At 36.0% G+C, this 21530-nt stretch overlaps 1 protein-coding gene across 1 annotated transcript in view; it reads left to right on the top strand.

The window, feature by feature from the left end:
• The window catches only part of LOC113077760 (anthrax toxin receptor 2-like), a 53422-nt gene extending 33301 nt beyond the window's left edge, over positions 1-20121 (top strand). The window contains exon 17 of the mRNA XM_026250029.1: positions 16903-20121. Within this exon, the coding sequence (XP_026105814.1) occupies positions 16903-16962 (60 nt within the window). The 3' untranslated portion in view covers positions 16963-20121. The remainder of the gene's footprint in view (positions 1-16902) is intronic.
• Positions 20122-21530: the final 1409 nt, after the last annotated feature.

Here is a 21530-nt window from a genome sequence, read left to right as displayed (position 1 = left end):
CCTATATTTAGTGATGTTTATGCTTTGTATATGTATATGCGAATGTGATTGATGTCATATATAATTTTTTTTTTTTACTGGAAAACAAGAAAATACTGAAAATACAAATTGCTCCAAATTAATAAAATAAAAATCAATTTTGTTGATTTTATTTTAATTAGTTTATTTTTGCAGTTATTGTAGTGATGTGAGTGTTGGGCAAGACAATCTGGATAATCTGATTTAAACAGTTATTACTTGTGCAGTTCAATTTAGTGATGCTGTGTGCAGAAATGAAATGCCTCAGCTTTAAGGCAAAACATTTTTTATTAACATTTAAATGGCTTAATTTTTCGCCCCCAAAAGTTATTTTGTGATGTATCCTATTGATATGCAGATTTCATATAAACAATGTGCCGATTAAACAAGTGCACACACAAGTTGTAGACTCACATCTCAAGAAAAAATACAGGATATCAGAGTGCTTAATAGTATTTAAGGATTTAATCTCTCTCTGATTGCGTTATCACAGGATGTTTTGTGACAAATGCAGAGCAAATACAGATTTTTTGCCTCTTTGAAAATAAAAAAAAACACTTTTTGTTCTGTAAACCAGTACAAGCAATAATTGGTCTCTGTGTACAAATAAAACCTGGCAAATGTTATTAAGTTGAAACATACGTAGATCAGAGGACACAAGATTTCTAATTAAAGGGGGTAATTGGAATTAAATCAGAGCGTCACAAATAATAAAGCAGAGGAAAGCACTTGTTTATGGAAGAAGAGATCTGACCGCGTAACCAAACATTAACATATTTATAGAAGAATGAGTCTTTCACCATCTGCTGTAAATCTTCACATCTTCATAATTTTCCTTGAGTAGCTGATTTTTTTGCAGCCATTACAGCACCATTGTGTTTGTCATGACAATCGGTGTGCATCCTTTAAACATGCTTGTGTCTTTTTTTCTGGTCCTCGTTGGTGCTATCAGCAGACTGCGCCTGTTACCCTTAACAAGCATTAAGTGGAAAGCTGACAGTTCAGTTAAAGCGAATCGGCCCCAGAGGAGAAATGACAGATTTAACAATGACTGACTTACCGATTTCATGAAACGGACCCTTTCTCTTTGAACCAGGTTTCTCTGTCTTTTTTGGGGGGGTATATGTGAAATGCAGAAAGTAGGACCGATGTCCATGTGGCTGGTTGTAAGTTCAATAATGTCTGCCGTGTTAATCTTTGAGCCTCCTCAAACAGCCAGACCTCCTGGTAACAGGATTAGGTTTGGGAGTGATCTGTGATCCCAGTGATCTGGTTTGGTGGGTGGCACTAGTCGGGGGGGGTTTCACATTAAATGGGTATGGAGAGGAACTAACATGTCCTCAAATGTCTAGATAGCATTTTTCTTATTTGATGGGGCTTTAGCCATTGTCTCCAGTACAATAAGAACTATTAAACTACCATAAGTGTCATTGTGCTGTATAATGCTCAGCAATACAAATACATTTACATTTATTTTTAAAAAGTTGTAAAGTTTTTTGTTTGTAAAAAATATATATTGGGATTAAATATATTCAAACATTAAATGTAACGTTTTATTTATTTATTTATTTTTGCGATGATAACCCTTTTTTAATGTTTAAAAAAACATTTAAATTATTTTTTCATTCGCATGATTTCTCTTTCAATTCCTTGTATAAGCTTTCAGCATAGCTTTGTTTGCCTTAAAACTTTCTGTCTTGATTGTAGGCTTGTATAACAAAATGCAATCCATTAACAATCATGTTTTTTCTCCTCTTTGTTTGCATTGCATATTGTTTTTCCATATTTAGGCCAAGTGTTTTAGCCTACAGAGCTTTTTATCTTCGTGATGTATGTGACAGAGGCATGTGCTCAGAAATGCTTTTCCTCCTGGATCGGAGCAAATTTAGCTGATTTGCTGGGTAGGCTGGTATACCTGCCCCCTTTAGCAGACTATTTAACACAGACACAAGCTTCTGCGTAATTCCCCCTAACCCTCTGATTCAATCCGAGTTGATGTCCTGTTGGTTTGTGTGTGTGCGCGCGTGTGTTTTCTCTTTCCTTTGGCCAGACTGGCTACAATTGTGCTCACGTCAACGTGCAGGGCATTTCTTCATCGTCTATTAAAATCAAAGCCCATTGCAATGAGAACTGGAATCTTGGCTTTAATTAAACAGCATCACTGTTAATGTCAGGCAATCCCTGGGCTGCTTTGTCGCATTGATTTTTCTCCTTAAGTGTGACAGACCTATGGAGATCATACAGGAAATCAGTAATGTATTGTAATTCACTCCTTCCCTTGTCTGATCAATTTGAATACTTAAAGTGATGAACACAGTGCACGACTGTTTAAAAGGCAATTTGCGTAGATTTGTTTTAGTGGTTTGTTTTTAAGATATTCAAATATGCACAATTTGCAACAATGGTCATAAAAAAAAAAAAAAAGGAATCGAGAATGGTAGCATTTAAATTTAATACATTTTATAATGAAATAAATCTAGTAATTAAAATAAATGGGGGACACTTGTAAATTACTTGCTTTTAAATTAAATTAAATTTCATTAAATAAAATATATACATTACATTAACATAATAATCTTTTGATTTTGAAATGTATATACTGTAGTAATCCTGTAGTAATTTTTGCGCTGTTAGAAAAGTAAGCTGAATGGGGAAAATTGCTATAGCTTGTGGATATTTTTTTTCAGTTTGTAGCTGTGCTTTTTCAGCTCTTTGAATGCCATGCATGGGATTTTAGCGACGTGGTTATGCGAATTAGTATTAATATGCAAATTTGGGAGGCCTCTTTATTTTAAACCGATGGCCCAAGCGATATTAAATGCAGTTCTAATCTTTATTAGACACTAATTAATTGTGTTCATAAAATGCATGACCTTAACAGTGTTAAAAAACAGTGAGGCTTGATTTTTGTCACTACTGAAGTTCAGTGCTTGGCTAGATGCTGTGAAACGGCACCCAGGATCTCCCTAGATCTCATGTCACATTATATTATAGTTAAGACTCGTGGTCTCTCGATTTGGGCAGAAAGTCACTTTCTTACAGGTCTGATGCAATGCAGCATGTAATTTTGAGCAGATGTATTTTTTAAGATGGCAAGTTTGGCATTCCTATATTACTTTGCATTTGCAGTGTCTTTAACATTTCATTACAAGCCTGAATTGGCCATAAATAAATTACAACTTGTGGGTCATAATTGATAGGAAGATAGGACACAGATGTGACAATTATCGTGCAGCTGTTGAAAAAATTGGTTTATTAATTTATGTATTTGTTCCATCCTGTCAGTCAAACATCTTCTCAGAGGAGGAAAGCTAGCGCTCTCAAAAAACTAAATCAAACAGTCCTGCTTCTTTTTCCTAATGACACACCAAAACTTCTGGTCGCCGATCTGCACACTATAAATTATAGAGATGCGAATCACAATCCATATGACATTCATCATCATAATAGATCATCATAACAGTTTATAATCGAACATAGTAACTTTAATGATGATGTCAGCCTTAATGAGTTATATGTCACTCTGTCATATATGCATCATATCATATATTATCAAAAAAGGAAAAAACTAAGGACTCTTGGTTTGTCATCAGAGATATTTCAACATAAAGAGATTAGATCTGTGGGAAATGGCGTTGTTTACATTCTTTTGTTTTCATCACAATCATCTGGATATGTATCTGAGGGTCTCAAAACAAACGAATCTGAATTTTTGTGTGCACAAATGCAGAACAGCGCTTGTGGTCTTAATAGTTTTAACCCATCAGATGGCCCAAAACCTTCAGAAGTGTCAGCCGCAAGAATTCGTTTTTTTTTTTTTAAGTGTTTTACTCAGTGTTTTACTTACTTAATCTTTTACACAGAATTTCTCAATATGCTGCTCATTTCATTACATGTACGGTATTTTACATACATTTTATCTGAATGCATTTCAAAATATACTACAGAATCTGTCTTTTTCAGCTGTCTTTTTTTGCAGAGACAGTAGAACTAATTGAAACATAAACTGTGGTCAACACAATAGTGATGGAAGTGAGAAAGTATCAAGGCACTGATGATTTGATGAAGTGAAGTTCTAACTAGAGGCAAGGACTCAGGAGGGACTGTGCATGTGTGTGACTGTGTATGTGTGTGTGTGTGTGTGTGTGTGTGTTTGGCCTCTACTGGTTGTCTTGATTAGAAGCAGAAGGTCTTGTGTGTTTCTGGTTTTGGGCCCAGTAGAATCACGGGGCACACTTTGTTTGGTATCATGGATGTTCAGTTTAGCCTGTATGTGAGTAATAACTTCATCACATCATACTGACACTTAAGGGCATTTAAGGTCTGAGGGAATTTTCCATGATAATACATTGTGTATTGTGTAACACTCCTGACTCATAAACAGGAAATCTGACTTTTTTATTGTATTGTTTCATTTTATTGGTGAACCGTGTTGTTGTTGTTGTTTTTTCTCCAGAATTCAAATTTGGACATAAAGCGGTGACCCAATACAGAACCAAAACTGTTTTAAATTACAAAAGTAAACTTTTTTTTTTTTAGCATTTTCATTTCATGTCATCTATCCTAGTTGGGATCTGGGAGTTTTATTGGACTATTTTTTTATGACAATTTTCATGTTTTGACTGTGAGACAGTGAGATGGTTATGATTACCATATATGCATTTCATTATTTGCGTTTAACATTGTTTTTCCATGCTGTCTACTATTCTGTCAGAGCAGGTATGTGACCTATTTTTTGGGTCACAACCCTCAATTGAGAAATCTGAAACTCAAAAGGGAAATTCCAGAATTGTGTATTTTCCTGATGAAATGATTTGAAACTGTTAAAAATAATACAAGAAATATGCTACGTGATGGATTTTTCTTTCAAAAACATTAGATTTTACACCAATAATATCAAATTTAAAGAATAAGAGGAAGGACTGACTCATTAAAATCTATGGTGAACCTTTTCCGTCTGTCTGTGGGATGCTGCAATTTCATTTTTGTTATGTTAACACTGTTGTGTCTTCGTAGGTCTTTTCTGTGAACTTTGCTCTTAGGTACAATACATATTGACTCATGATTTTTCATTAGTAAGGCCATGGGGTATGGGTTAATAAAATCCTCTGTGAGATAAGGATATGGAAAGTTCTGCACTTTATTATGGTTGCATATATTAGCACTAATTCTGTCTTTGTTGTCAGGGGCTTGGCTTGGGGGCACTGATTCTCCAGAATCGGAACATATGCAAATAAATCATATTTATGTTTTAAATTTTTTGTATATTATATTATATTATATTATATTATATTATATTATATTATATTATATTATATTATATTATATTATATTATATTATATTATATTATATTATATTATATTATATTATATTATATTATATTATATTATATTATATTATATTATATTACCTGCTAGTAAATTTATATTTTTTCTATTATGTTTTTCTCCTCTGAAGATACAGAATATGAATGAGTGTTTGGGCAGTTAAACTGAAGAGGCTGTGTTCATTAGCCAGGGTACAGTGTAGCTGCTACAGGGCTAACCGGTTCTACAGGCACCCTGACGGTGGCCGGTTAGCGTGGTGGCAGTGGTGTGGGTCAACCCACCTGGGAGGGAGACAGCTGTCTCAGCGCTATCCAGAGCATGTCAGGTCTAATGACTCACAGCGGACACCTTAACCCAGCAACATTGCAAAGTAGCGCATTAGAATAATTACTCCCTATCATCCTCCATTTAAAAGCCAGGCCCACCCCCTCCAAGTATACCCACACTCATCCTCTGGGCCTTTTTTTGCTAACACACATACACGGCCTCAAACATTGTCACTGGCTGGACCTTCAAAGCTATAAGCGCACTCACTCACCCAACCCCCTTGTCTTTTGCTCTTAGCCAATTCAACAGTATTTGCAAACCTCATTTAAAGAGGATGACTGGGAAACAGGCCGACACCACTGCACAAGACGGTGTCTGGTCTTAGTAAGAGAAAAACATGCTCTCGCACACATATAGAGACGTGCAGTCACAATACGTCCAGCCTGAGCGGGCAGCATATTATCATGACATCTGCATAGCTGAATACAGACGCTCCTCCTCCTGACATTGTGGGACAGAGCTGTGCTACAGTCTCTTTCTCTCAGAGCACAGGACCTTTACTTCCTGCATTTCATTGTCATTTTGATATGATAAGATGTTGATATATTTTATGATGCCTTATCCATTTAGCTGTATAGACAATAATTTGCAGTTCTTAATGAACTGTTCTTAACTCTGGGGTTGGTATGATTTTTAATAAATGCTTTTAAATAATGTCTCTTATTCTTACCATGGCTGCATTTATTTGATACAGGAAATAAAGGAAAAATGGCAATATTGTGAAAATCATTACAGTTTAAAATAACAAGTTTTCTATTTGAATATATTTTAAAATGTAATTTATTCTTGAGATTGCAAAGATAAATTTTTAGAAACCAGTACTCCAATCTTACTCGGTTTCAAATAATATCTCAGAAATCATAGCTGATTTGGTGTTCAAGTAACATTATTATCAAATGGGTGCTTAATATATATTGGGGAACATGATACTTTTTTGGTATTCTTCGATGAATTGAAAGCTCAAAAGAACATTTATTTGAAGTAGAAATCTTTTGTAATCTTATAAATGTCTTTACTGTCACTTTTAATCAATTTAATGCATCCTTTTTTAATAAACCAATCACTCATCCCAAACTTTTAAACAGTATAGTGTATGCCTGACACAATGTTACAGTTAGGTATGACCATGGCCCGCGCTAGCCATTTGGGTGCCCCAAGCACAAATGCTTGGCAGTGCCCCCCCCCCTCCCCAACCAACCAAAGAAATAACTACCATTCAGAATTTCTTAGTTAGGTTCTCTTTACTTCCAAAATAACTGCTGCAAATGAATAATTGGAACTGAACAATGTAAACACAGAAAGTTAAAAGTGCAAAAAAAGTTTAGTGCAAATAACAGGATAAGTGTATGAATTTTATGAAGTATGAATTTTAAAGTGCACATTTTAAACTGCAAATAACCATGCATAACTGCACAGTAGAAATTACTCAACAGAGGGACTACATCTCTATAAAGAGACCATTCTGCTATTCTATAGAACTATATTAAACATTTTCACTACCATCAGTTGTCAGAGGCCCTAAAGATGCACATGCCTACATTTCCTAGCTGCAAAATCAGCTATCAGCAGTGTTGGGAACGTTACTTTAAAAAAGTAATTAGTTATAGTTACTCACTACTTGTTCCAAAAAGTAACTGAGTTAGTAACTGAATTACTCTATAATAAAAGTAACTCGTTACCAGGGAAAGTAACTATTTGCGTTACTGTAAAAAAGAAAAAATGCTACATGCTACATGTCAGAGAATTTGTCCAGTTTTCACAAGTCAGTTGAAATGAGTAGAACACACAGGTACATAACTTTCAATATTTATTGCACGTCAACAGACAGCAAGAGTTTTATCCTGCACTTCAAGTATTATCTTTGTAAGAAAAGTGTTTTTGGCCACTAGCTTTGTAGATGCGTGTCACACATTACATGTACACATTACATGCACGTTCTTGCCTTTGTTCTTTGCCTTTTCGAGGCCATATATGAGGTCGTTGTCTGCCAAATTTGACATTGATTGAGGCATAATCGAACAGACCACTGGGAGGTGGGGAGGGGGTGGGGGGCACCAGAGGGAGACTAGCACAGAGATTCACATTTTTCTCGACTAATTTGGTCTAGGCCTATATTACTTTTGTATTGCTTTTGTATATTAACATGCTTTTAGAAATATTTTATTTGTTATTTATACTAGTAGCCTATTGTGATGATTTTTTTCACGACCCAGATTTTTTGGACTTGGTGCCCTACGCGCAGTGCGTTATGTGCGTGTGCGGAGCGCCGGCCCTGGGTATGACAGTGAAGAGTCCCTTTAAATATTTTCCATTATTTGAGTTCCTACATTTACATCATGTTACAGTGTATTCACTGGCTTTAGAGTTTTGTGCAAGAGTTTAATAATTTTATTGGCAAAACCAATAAACAGTAATAAACTGTAGTGAAATTGAAGAATCTGTTCAGATTTCCTGCAACAGATATGCAGCTGTGAGTTAATGGAAGCTGATGAGGAGATGAACAAAAGGTCTGCAGAGAAGTAGATGTGTAAGGTGTGACATGGTGACTGGTGTCTGGTCTCCATGGGAGGAAAGGTCACAGGTTGTCTCTTCAGGAGTCCTGAACAACGGTGATCAAGAGGCTCTGACTGACTTGGTGGAATTATTTCTAAGTATTTGTTGTGATTATTGGCAATACACATGTGATTATGTGTACAGTTGTTACAACTGTACACAACTGTCTTTTCTTTAAATAAGTGCTTGCACTGTGGAATCTTTTGAAAAGAATGTGAATGTTGTAGGTACTGTATGTATATCTGAAGAATGATATTCTATAAAATGCTAGTTTTATGCTTTAACGTGTGTGTGTGTGTGTGTGTGTGTGTGTTCTCCTCCTGACCAGTCTGTTGTCTGACCAACTCAGGTCACATTAACCCAGTTCTCACAGTTGTGGTCTAGGAAAAGAACCCCCCCCCCCCACACACACACACACACACACATAGCTCAACTTAGTAATGTAGTATGGCCTGAAGCTGCCTCATGCTGTTAGATTTCCACTGTTGTCATGCAATGATCAAGTTATTTACTGCTTACATTACCATGTGGCTCGATAAGCATATTTCCCCCAGTAGACAGACATACTGTAACAAAATGGTTTATCACCAGGGTTAATACTGAATGGGTGTGCAGCCAGTGTGTACTTAGACTCCTGTGCTTTATAGCACCACATAAATAAACCTTTTCTCTATTGTAATTAAAAGCAGATTTTTTTTTTTTTTGCTGCATGAAATAATGAGGTAATCTTGCTCGTAAAAGCATCATGAATAATAATAAAAGAGAATATGTGCAGATTAAACTGTTCGGTAACTTTTTTGAGTAAATGATTAAGTGTATACAAACATTCTTTTTTGTTTATGGGAATTTTTGTATATTATAATTTGTTTAATTTCATATCTCAACACCCTGAATGCAGAAATGTCCAGAAGATCATATTAATTTAATTTGATGCACTTGTTTGTTTTAATCATTTACTTGTATACCAGTTTAGTTAGGTTTTCCCAGTGGAATAATATTTAAAGATATGTGATTATTAACGTATAACTAATGCTTGGTCTTTTTAATCATTTGCATGATTTGCATGATAAAAATGAAGTGACCTGCATTTAGCCTGTTGTCACAGACCATGACACCTTGAGTAGTATAGCTGTTTACTTTCCTTTACATTACAGTTTCTTTAACAGGTCACCCATTGACCTCTTTGTGGTCTGGGTGCCAGAAGCGATTCCACACACATTAACTTCATCTCTAGCTTTAATGCGTGCCACCCCACAGGATTGTAGGCACCATGGCACGTGTGTAGTCGCATGCCTCCCATCTCTCTCTGGCCCAGATCACATGTGACCCTACCCGCTGCCACGCTGGTGGAAGCGAAAAGGGAGACAGAGCAGTCCAAGGGGATAGGGAGGTTCACTCAAACATACCTCCGATACCTTTTGTGCCTTTTGCATTCTTCTTGCTTTAACAGATTTGTAAAAAATAATATCAAACATATTTAATTACAAGTGTTAACATGCTCATTTTGACAGCCCTATAGTTTTTAGATTGTAGTTAGTGTGCTTTTTTTGGACTGCGAGTCTGGTTGCAAGCTTATGGTTTTTGTGCAGCTGAATGTTTAGGGGCCTGACTGCAGGCCAGTTGAAACTGCAGAATCAGGCCAGAAATGAAAAAGTACAGATGAGACCAACAGCTTTGTTTGGATGCTCATTTGGAGGAGGGGAAGAAGGGAAATAGTCACATACAAGCAGAGATGTGAGGAGGTGGAGATTTCTGTCTTGAGGGGTTTTGGTGATTAAACACAGGAACTACAATCACATTTCAGTTCTCATAATTTGCACCTTTCTCATGTAAAATCAAAAAAAAAAAAAAACAGAGAGGAAGGCATTTTATTTTTTTAACATATAAACACAATATCACAATACCTGATAAAAAAAAATGTTATCTGGTTTTATCACGACATCACTTTTTTTATCTTATTTAATTTCAAAGAAATACCCAAGCAAAGCAATTCTAATGACAAGCAGTAAGCATTTTTATTCCAGTAGCCGTATTACTGAGAAACAAAGCATGAATGGGCTCTTTACATTATGTAAACAATATCATATTTTGAAGACTTTTCAGTGGCATTTTTTTAAGTCATGAGTTCATGAAAATGATTATGAACAGTATATCAGTCATTAAAATGAGTATCCTTTTAAGGAGGCATCCTAGGGAGCATGAAACATTTATTGATTTACAACATTCACAAGGAACAATCCCTGCTCTTCAACTATCAAGCTAGAGCAGATACCTGCTGTCTGAAGTTTTGCTACACTGGAACATGAATTTGACTAGGAACAGTCTCCTCCTATCTGATCCGCTGGCATCTGGCCAAACAGATTTCTCCCCCCTTAAGATTATTTTATCACTTTAATTTCTTTATGATGAAAGCTGCAGTAGTAACCTTGCTAAAGCTGAGCAGGGCCTGGCTTTCACTGCTGCTATCTGGAATAGCTCTCCTCTGTGGCTCGTTCCTGCTCCCTCTGTTGGATTCTGCTTGTCCATTAGTGCCATCTGTGTCCGCATGTGCCGTCTGTGAGCGCCTGCGCTCCGCCAAAATGAATGGCATTTTCTCTTAGACAACTAGGGGATGGTGCCCAGAGCTGTTAGCTGGCAATGATGTGCACTTTTTTCTGACAAACCCAGGAAAGACGGACAGGACGAGGAGCAGAAAACATCTGCACATGTAGTAAAGCTATGCTTAAGCTACTTTTTCAGGAAAAGACATTTCTGGTGACCATGCTGCTAAGCCGAACTTTGTAAACTTGATCTCTTCCAACACGCTGGTTCACCAGAGCAAGTCATCTCCAGAAATCAGATGATCAAGAAACTTTGCAATAAGTCTTCTTTGGTACCAAATTGACACTGGATTCAAGTAAATTAAAATTAAATTAAATGTATGCATTTAGCAGACGCTTTTATCCAAAGCAACTTACAGTGCATTCAGGCTATCAATTTTTACCTATCATGTGTTCCCGGAGAATCAAACCCCAACATTGCGCTTGACAGCACAATGCTCTGCCAAATGAGCTACAGGAACATCAAGTAGGTTTGAGAATTTGAGAACTGGTTAGTCAAAGACACACATTTGAAAAATAGTTTTGTAGTAACAGAAATAAACAATTAGAATGTGTCAAATACGATTGTTCTATGTAGTGTTTTTGTAGTTTTTTTCTTTTGCTTAGCTTCATGTAATTTCAAAAGCGTCTTTCAAAATGTCTTTTTTTTTCTTCACAGAATATGAAAAATGTAAATGATACCAGAATTTAATGAACAGTAATCAAGTGAAATCTGAATCATAAAATTTCCCATCTCTAGATTCAAGATACAATCCACCTTCCTGTATTGTACTGTATCTTAATTTTTTTTCTGCGTCTGTGATTGAGGGTATTACTGTGAATATTTACATTCTGTGTGTGTCTTGTAAGTTATAGTTAAAGGGTTTGTTCATTCGCTCAACCTTCCCCTACAAAAATAAAATATATTATATATGAATAGTATATATATATATATATATATATATATATATATATATATATATATATATATATATATATATATATATATATTTAAATGTATGTATACATGTATATGTATGTGTGTGTGTGTATATATATATATATATATATATATATATATATAAATGAATGATCAATGTATTAAATGATTAAATATTATCTTGAAATTTGCAGAATTATATATTGTGTTAATATATTAATATATTTAGTATAATACATTAGGAATTGCCACTTTCATATATTGAAAAATATGTGACAATGTATTGAATTATATATTATATATAATTTTATATGCAGTCATACACTTCATAACATATAGATGTACATGTGATAAGATATGGTACTGCGTGTGTATACGTTTATTGCACATACATTTACTCATGCAGTATATACACATGTATATAGACATATATAATATATCTGTTAGATTTTATAATTATTTGCGTTTCATATTTTCATGTGTGATGTGTGAGGTGTAAATTGCAACTAACTTGGGGTGGGGGAGGAGGGGGGCAATAAACATAACATTTCTCAAAAGCAGTCTCTCTCACCACACCCAGATCCTCCAGGATGTGTAATATATATATGGAAGTTACTGCAAATGCTAAAATTAACTAGTAATGACTGATCCGAGGCAGATACTGTATAAGCAAGTAGAGGTTAATGGCTTGCAGAGTCTGACCAATTTGTAAACATCATGCCACCTAATGTCAGTGTTGTATTTTTTTACCGGTGTCTCAAGATTAAAAACTATAATTATCCTGTCTTGTGGGTGAATCCAGTAGTCATCAGCTCTTGATTGCTGATCATATGCCACTTTATTTACCCAGAAGACTTTTACAGTTTTTAATTTACAGTGCCTATGCACCTCCAAAAGACATTGTGGATCATTGTGGCTATGGATTCAAATGACAGGGATCACCACCACTTTGTCAGCTCTCACTTTCAAAGCAAGCTACAGGTAGAGCATTATTAAATCCTCCAGAGCCTGTGAGACTCATGCTGACATGCTTTTTTCAAAATGTAATGCTTGTCAGAAGATCCATTTTGATTAATCAGTGACAGCTACAGTTTCTCAACTGTAAAATCGAGAGCTTCTTCACTGTTTCTGGTGGCTCAAACTGTCCTTTTCTTGAGGCTTTTAATGTATTCAGTGTTCCAGTGCCTATATCACTTTTTAATGACTGGAAAATTCATCCAAGTTGTCAGCAGGCGTTAGATTTTAGGTTCCCTTGGCTTGGTTCTGAATCTCCACCAGACCAGATGGCGGTGCTATGTGGGCCGTATGTGGACCATGGGTGTGGGGATAGTGGGGGCCAGCTCTAGAGTGCAGGATTGCTCACATTCTGGCATTTTCCCTAGGCCTGTTTGCAGCTGCACTTCCTGTCCCACTTTGATCTTCTAAAATGTTCAATATGTGAAAGGGTTTTGACGACAGACCTTATTTTGTGTAATGTCACAGTAGTTTTTATAAATAAGGCATAGATAAAAGAAAGGTTGCAATTAAAGAAAAACACTTATATAAATACATAGTGGTGGGAGGAGCAAACAACAGACACAATGGGGGTGGCGTCAGACCTCGGAGAGGCTTTTATTAACAGAAAATAACAAAACACAGGGAAATAAAAATTTCCAAAGGGGAAAAGTGTCCAAAATAAACCGGGATCGTGTAAGTAGGGCAGTGTTCAGGAAGGAAGGGTCCAGGTAAGGGGTGGAGTCTGGCAGCCGCACGTGCAGCCGCATCCCCGGTCCGGGGATATATATATAGTTTAAGCTATATATAGATAAATAACTTAAATATTTTTTTGCACTTCTGCAAAATAATAAATGCTCTTATAATGTATACAGTTTTTTTACACAATTAAAAGTCCAAAATTATGTTATAAGTAATGATTAAATTCTAAATGTATTTATATAACATTTATATACAATTCGAACACACAAACACATAAAAAGCACACACATACATATACAATACCAGTCAACTTTCAATTTTTTTTTTAATATACATTTCTGATAGATGTCTCTTATGCTCACCAAGGCTGCATTTATTTGTTCAAAACATAGTTGAACAGTAAAATTGTGCAATATTACAATTGAAATATTGTGATAATTATAAAATTATTATTACATTTAACTGTTTTACACTCCATGTACACTCCATTTCTCAAAACTCCTCACACAAAACCAAATACACACAACATGTAAACATAAAAAATGTAAAACACAACTCATGTGTCTTTTACTTGTTCAGTGTGCAGTGGACAGAAATTTTGTTCATAACACTCACACATATATGCATATGCACATACAGTATATACAGTATGTATGTACAACAGATACATTTTACAGTTATGTAACTGAACTGAATCAATACTGAACTGACTTGAGCTGTATAATACAATGACACTATTGACTTGTTAGAGCTGCTCTACAGCAAAATTTGAATTTGAAATTATTGTGAAACAATCTATATTTTATAAAGGGCTTTATAAATAATATAATTTATAATGAATACATATTAATAATATATACAACCTGTCAAAAGTTTGGGATCAGAAATATTTTTTTTTACAGGAGTCTCATCTCATTTTTACATTATGCTAATCAAGGCTGCATTTATTTGATCAAAAATACAGGAAATATAATATTGTGAAATATTATTATGTTAAATAATATTTATCTATTTTAATATACATTAAAATCCTGTGATGCAAAGCAAATTTTTCTGTATCATTACTTTTTTTCAGGATTCTGATGTTTATGTATTATAATATTGTCAATTTACATTGTAAGGAAGCTATATGGGCAAATAATGTAAAGAACATAAAATACTGTAAATAGTATTATACAGCACATCTATTGGGGGAAATAATATGCTCTTCCTTGCATGGGATGAGATGGTCCTGAGAAAGACATGGTCTACATTTCAAGTTTTACTATTCCCAATTGCTGGATCTCACACAGAACAAGTGTAAGTGCAAGACGGCTCCTCTGGGAGTTCTAGGGTTGGGGGAATCAAGCTGTTCCAGAGAGTGGCTAGCAGAAGACACATGCAGAGTCCTCCCATGCACACGGCTAATCAAAGCAGCAGACTTCTTTCCGTGAAGTCTGGTGGCCATCAGAATGGTGCGGCTGGAGAGTGCTCCAAAGAGCAGAGATGGAGGGGTAACGTTAGCCCCCCAACAGGCGGTCTCTGTTTGACTGATCTGTATAGGTGTAGCATATGTCTGGGGTTACCGAGGTGAAGCTCTTGATGAACCGAGCCTTGTGTGGTCTCTTAAAGATGGCATGAAACCATGAGAGATCTCTGATCAGTCCAATCAAGTGTCTTTCCAGTCTGTAATAAACTCTGTGTGGTGTAATTATTCCTGCTTTTATTTATTCAGCAACTTTCAACTGATGTCGTTTGATATTTGTTCCTTCATGGGTTCATAATTGAGTTGTTTTTCGTGCTGCATATTGGTCAATTTAGTGCAAAGAATACACCCTAAAACTTGCAGTCAGGCTCGTTTTACAAAAATGATCTAGAAGCACCATCTAGCCCATGGTGCTTCTATTTTTGAGGCACAGGTGGGCTCTGTCTTTCTCAGTGTGACATTGCATAGATATAGTGTCCAATGCCAAGTGCACTGGCCCAGGAGCGATAATGGGTCTGAACGTGAGTTTGGGTTTGACCGTATTGCTCTGCACCTGGTCGACTCCTACAGCAAAACCCATCACAGCCTCTGTGGCGAAGACGGACAGCTTTTCATAGTTCCTGCTTCAAAGCCTGCAAAATCCAGTAAACTTATCCACACTCTCGACTGTGGCCAAAACAGCATCTGATGTGCCTTATTTGTTGACGGAGTGAGATCTATCGCAGAGGGTGCGCCTCGCATGGCTTACAATGCAGGGACAACGTAAAGCCCCGTATTCATGGATAGTCTATGAAGATGCTGGGTTTCTTCCAATATGCCAATTGTGACTTGAAACTAGGGCAGGCGAATGTGATGTGAGTTTTTCATTGTTGGTTATTACACACTAGTTATCAATCATACAAATATATTAGCTCTTAGTGTTAAAAATGCTTGGGTTCAGTAGAATATTAATAAATCTTGCACATAATTGTGTGTGTGTGTGCGGGAGAGTGTATGGTGGTTATACGCTAGGCGAGAGCTCCCTCTTGGTGCCAGTGTACCCAGTTTCTCCAGCTGATGAGACACACACTAAAGAGCAGTGACAGATACATGGAAACTATGTGCCATAATGAAAGCATGAGCAACTATCACATTTTTTGGATTATTTAAAAATTATTTTGAATCACTGTCCAGAAATACTCAAAACATATACTTTTGGAAAGTAAGAAGAAGAAGAATATACTTGTTATTTGTGTGGGTGAAATTTGATCATTAATATTATTACATTTATATTTTCATTTCCAATGACATTTACCACCATGTTGTGATGTGTTGTTATTTATATAAATGAATATTATAGACACATCCATTTTAGTTTTATTGTTATTATGTATTATAATATTTTAAAGGGAATTAAATATTTGTGGACCAGTAACGTAAGAGCCATTTTGAGAAAAAGCCAATATGACTGATGTCTGGATTATTGATTTCATACAGGACTTTTATTTAAAAAAAATTTGCAGGATAATAAAGGCTCCACCTTTAAATATGTATTTTTATTGTTAGAGATTTCTTTTTTAAGGGGCATCTTTGACACCCTATGCATTTAAAAAGGCACAAAATGCATGTTTTAATAAAAAAAAAAAGTGACAATAATAATAATAACTGTAGTAACACGGTTTTTCAAGATGTCCTTAATCAGCACGTTACATGTACTTACTATTATAATAAAAATTAATTATGCATAATTACATGCAAGTAATCCAAAGCAAAATCCTAATCCTATCCCTAACTATAAAGTAAGTACATGTAGTTAATTAATATTACTTAGTACTTAAATGTATAATAACATTGTAACAAGGACACCTTAAAATAAAGTGTTGTTGTTGTTGTTGTTTCCAATAATTTAATGAATGTAATAATAATGATAATACTTAAACAGGAATTACTAAGAATGGATGAACGAACCAATCAGTTAATTAATCAAATCTTCCCCTGTCCTTTTCTTTTTCTTCTAGGGACGCTGTATAAATTTCAATCGGGTGCAGCATCGACAGACGACAGCATCCCGTTTCTGAAATACTTTGACTTCCAAGTGAATCAGATGGAACAACAGAAAAAAGTGTATTTTCCTTGCGATGACATAACTTATCTTTGGTCACTTTAGAGTATCTTGTTTCAGCTCTTACAAGTATTGGCTTTCCAAAACGTATAATTCTGATATCTCTCAAGCAACTGAATGACAAGCGGATGACTAAATAGATAAAAAAAAAAAAAAAATTTACAGCTGACCTGGCAACTTTAATGTATAGCAAAGGCTTTTTCATATTCTGACCATATTGTGCCTTCTGCGGAGGAAAAAACAAACTAATCTTATAGCACAGACGGAGGCTATAAAAAAAAATAAAAAAAAGATATCAGAATGAGATGAGGCTCTTTGCCGTTGGCTGAGAAATAGAAGTAATCCCAGTAGGCTCATGGAGTGCAGAAGTACTTTGCCTCTTGGCAATGTCTCTTCAAAAAAATCTCTCCAAGCCCACTATCCTCGGATGCCTAGCGGGGCTTCTTTGACTGGAGATCTTGTCAATTTAACAATGAGAAGTGCACACGCATGACAAATTGTAGTCAGAACGCCCTAAGGTATTAGATGCAGTAAGACTTTGCCCTTCAGTTTTGGGAAGACACCTTTCTATCAATGCGAGGACAGCACAGAGAAATTAATAGAGCATTATTTCACCACGAGACACCCGGTGTCCAGAGCTCTCCGGCAAGGTTTTGAGGGGCAGACTTACCTCTGGTGACTGGTGCTTTCTCCCCATTTATTTGTCAGTCTGCCATACTAATGCATATACCTTCACAATCACGAACATGCCCTTCAGTTAAAGGTTTTAATTCATTAATACAGCTATCCAACCACTGGATGTCCAAAACCTATTCGCACAAGTTTTCTAGGCATAGGAATATCAAACTTTGATTGATCTTAATTCAACTTTAGAGATTTATCCTTGGTATGAAGTTTAACCAGTCTAGACATTTTCTGTTACATATTGTTTTTTTTAGCACCAAGTTCCTCAGCTGTGCTAATGTGACGCCCTCATCAGATGTATTAGGAAGATAGATCAAACCGAAAGGGGCGATTGATGGATGAGTATTGTTAATTTCCAGAAATTATCCACAATGCACTCCCCCCTCCACTTGTTCACAGAAAAGTGATCAATGTATATTTATTTTAGATTTCTTTAATGCCTCGTCATGACTACAATCGCGAGTGATGTCAGTGTCAGTGGGAACACTGTGGGGGAGGAAGGGTGCGGCAGTAACGATAACGTATAAGTAACGATCCAGTTACTTTCGATACGCTATTTCAGATGCAAAATGGATATTTGAGTCGAAATCTGACAAAAGTGTGTCGGCTTTGACGGGAAGTGGTATAGACAATGACCAATGGCTGGGTCAGTGGGATGTCTCAGTGCAAGCAGGGAAGCTTATCAAATGACACTAAAAATAAACAACCTTCAAGTTTGAGGGGGGAACAGAATGGGGTGTAGTGGCTCACATTCAGTGGGCATGCAAGTTGCAAGATGGCAGGACTGTTTTGGGGAAAAGCCCTTGTTTAATTATTTCTTTGTTTCTATCGTAAATGTGGGGACTTCAATTATTACTCGCCTCCACCCCCTCCCAAAAAAAAAAGAAAAAGAACAGAATACATACATGGGAATGTTGAAACATTTGACATCGTTCCCAGAGTGGCACTTACAAGTTAAGCGAATGCACTTTTCAGCCCTGTTTTTATGTAGATTTTTTTATTTCACAGATCACAGGATGTGCGTTAAGTATTAGTAAAAATGTAATTAGGTTTTTACTTTAGTTGCAACATGGCTTAATATCTTTACTAAAAATCTATTATAATATATCTTTACTATAATGTAACTATAAATATATTTATCCACTTCAACATCACCAGAGCACATATGTTTTGCTTTCTCTTTATTATTGTTTTTGCTTGTTTTATCTACCTTTTATTTTGCATTTTACATTGTTATATTTATATTTTCACTTAATTTGTGGTACTTGTGTGTGTTTTATATATTTTATATGGTACATTAATGTGTGTGGAAAGAAACTGATCATAAACTTTTCATATTTGTGTATCAAATTGGGTTTATTCTATGTAATACTGAATTAAGCGCACCAGCTATAAAAAAAAAATAATATTAGTAATTTTTGTACAAATTTTTTTTTCCTAAGCACCTGTTTTAACTTTAAAATAGAAAAGATCACAAATATTTGATGTAGAAATTGGATAGAAAAACAAGGATTTATTTAATTTTTAAGCAACTGATGCACTATTTCTTGTACATAAAAAGGCAAATAAATTATGTATTTGTAATGATAATTTGTTAATTTAATTAAATCCCATTAATGTTTTTTTTTATTTTTTTTTTTTATTATTATTATACTTGCAACCCTTGTGATTATAGTGCCTCATGTCCCGCTGCCAATGAATGTAATTTCCAATTGAATGTAATTTCAGTAGTACTTTTTTTCCCCAAACATACAATATACAGTTATTATTATATTATTGTATTTACTTTTTTGTTTTATTTACAGTGTAATATGTATTATTTTTTTTTCTCAGAAAACAGTTGGTCTTCAGATGCACTGGTTAAAAACTACTATTAAAACAGTAATAATGCACAAGAAGCAATTTAAAAAAAAAGCACATAAATAAATACATACATACATACATACATACATAAATAATGAAAAGGAATGACCAGTCACTTTATTCTCACAGTAGGCAGTGTTCTCTTCACTACACACTGGCACTGGCCAGTGACTGCTGCATTTTACACTGATTTTACAAAATTGACATTTGACTTGTTGATTTGTTTATCACCCACAAGATTCTGCTTAGAAATAGTTTGATCTGTTAAGAAAAGCTAGACACACTCACACCTCCTTAAACAAGTAGACTATGTTCACTGTGTTAGTCACACGGTGTTGTTATTTTTTCCTGCAGTTGTTGTCTTACACATACTGATCATACACATCAAAGCATTTAGTACATCACAGTGTGATCTCACATGGCAGATTTCAGAAGAATCTCATTCAGTCTCATCTTGACATTTTATGCCTTTGTTCAGCCATTATTGAAGTTTCAGACATTTTTGTATCTTTTGTATTTGCATTTCACATCTATTTGTATAAAATAAACAGCACTTTTTTAAAATGAAGCTGTGGCCTTTCTTAACACCTGTCAGTATCACTGAACTTTAATGATTCAATGATTCCTTGAGGGCTCATGGCTGTTCGATTGGTTCTCAGTGTAGAGCACGGCTCACAACTGCATTTTGCTCTGGTTACTTTCTTTCTTTCTGGATGTGCATGGGGAAGTGACGTAGTCATGGATGGCCCCTTTTTACGACCATAAGCCGATTGTTTCCTTCCTCCATCCTCATTACCCTCGATGGCGGGGCAGCTAGGGTGTGCGTCGACATTCTCCAGAAGGAGAGTGCGATTGCAATGCACTTGCACTTTGCGGTGCCGCAAAACGCAGCCACTGGGAGGAATAGTCCACATCTCTCATCCAAGGCCTGTAAGCTGTCAGCCGCTCTCGCTCCCAAGGCTTAAAGTGCTGTGGGCCCAGCTGCCTCTGCCCTGCATGCCATGGCTATCCTGCAAATTCACCAAGCCAAGGCTTTAACAAATGCACAAGGGTAGAACCAACCTGAGGTTGATGCAGGAGTTGTGCTTTTAGCTCTCTATTTGAAACACAAACCAACTGAAAAGTTGGTTTGTGTTTCAAATAGAGAGCTAAAAGAGCAGCAGGTGCTTTTTTCCTCACCGAAGGATGTCCACAATCTTCCTCAAACTTCCTCAGAGTTTTCATAAAAAAGCCCATTGGAATCAAGAGTTTCTTTTAAGACTATCTTAAAGTGAAAGTGAAGTGACCTTCAGCCAAGTATGGTGACCCATACTCAGAATTTGTGCTCTGCATTTAACCCATCCGAAGTGCACACACACAGAGCAGTGAACACACACTGTGAGCACACACCCGGAGCAGTGGGCAGCCATTTATGCTGTGGCGCCCGGGGAGCAGTTGGGGGTTCAGTGCCTTGCTCAAGAGGGTGGAGAGAGAACTGTACATGTACTCCCCCCACCCACAATTCCTGCCAGCCCGGGACTCGAACTCACAACCTTTCGATTGGGAGTCCGACTCTCTAACCATTAGGCCACGACTTCCCCACGACTTCATTTTTTCTTGTTGAAACTTGATTTTATGCAAAGCATTTCAAAGTGAATAAAACCTAATCCTGCTCATACTGTAAAGAGTTTAATTGCAATGTGCAAAGTGGAAGGTGCAGGTGGTGGATTACTGTGTTATGGTATTTTACATAATGTTTTTTAGCACTTAGAACTATTACATGCTGTTTTAGTGATCCCCCCATCCCCCCATAAATGTTGTTATGTGACAAAGTAAAAAAATAAAATAAAATAAAAAAGCAACCATTAGGCACTAGCCGACAGTGCTGAAAGGGTAAGAAGCTGGGAGAATCACCCTGTTATTTCTAAAAACCAACATACAGGTGTCAGTTCACAGAAAATATCACTCTCCACACACCATGCTATAAGAAATTACTGA

Source organism: Carassius auratus, chromosome 5, assembly GCF_003368295.1.
Source record: "Carassius auratus strain Wakin chromosome 5, ASM336829v1, whole genome shotgun sequence".
In the NCBI taxonomy this organism is placed as follows: Eukaryota; Metazoa; Chordata; class Actinopteri; order Cypriniformes; family Cyprinidae; genus Carassius; species Carassius auratus.
Note: the sequence above shows the minus strand (reverse complement) of the source record. Positions and strands in the feature narration are given on the sequence as shown.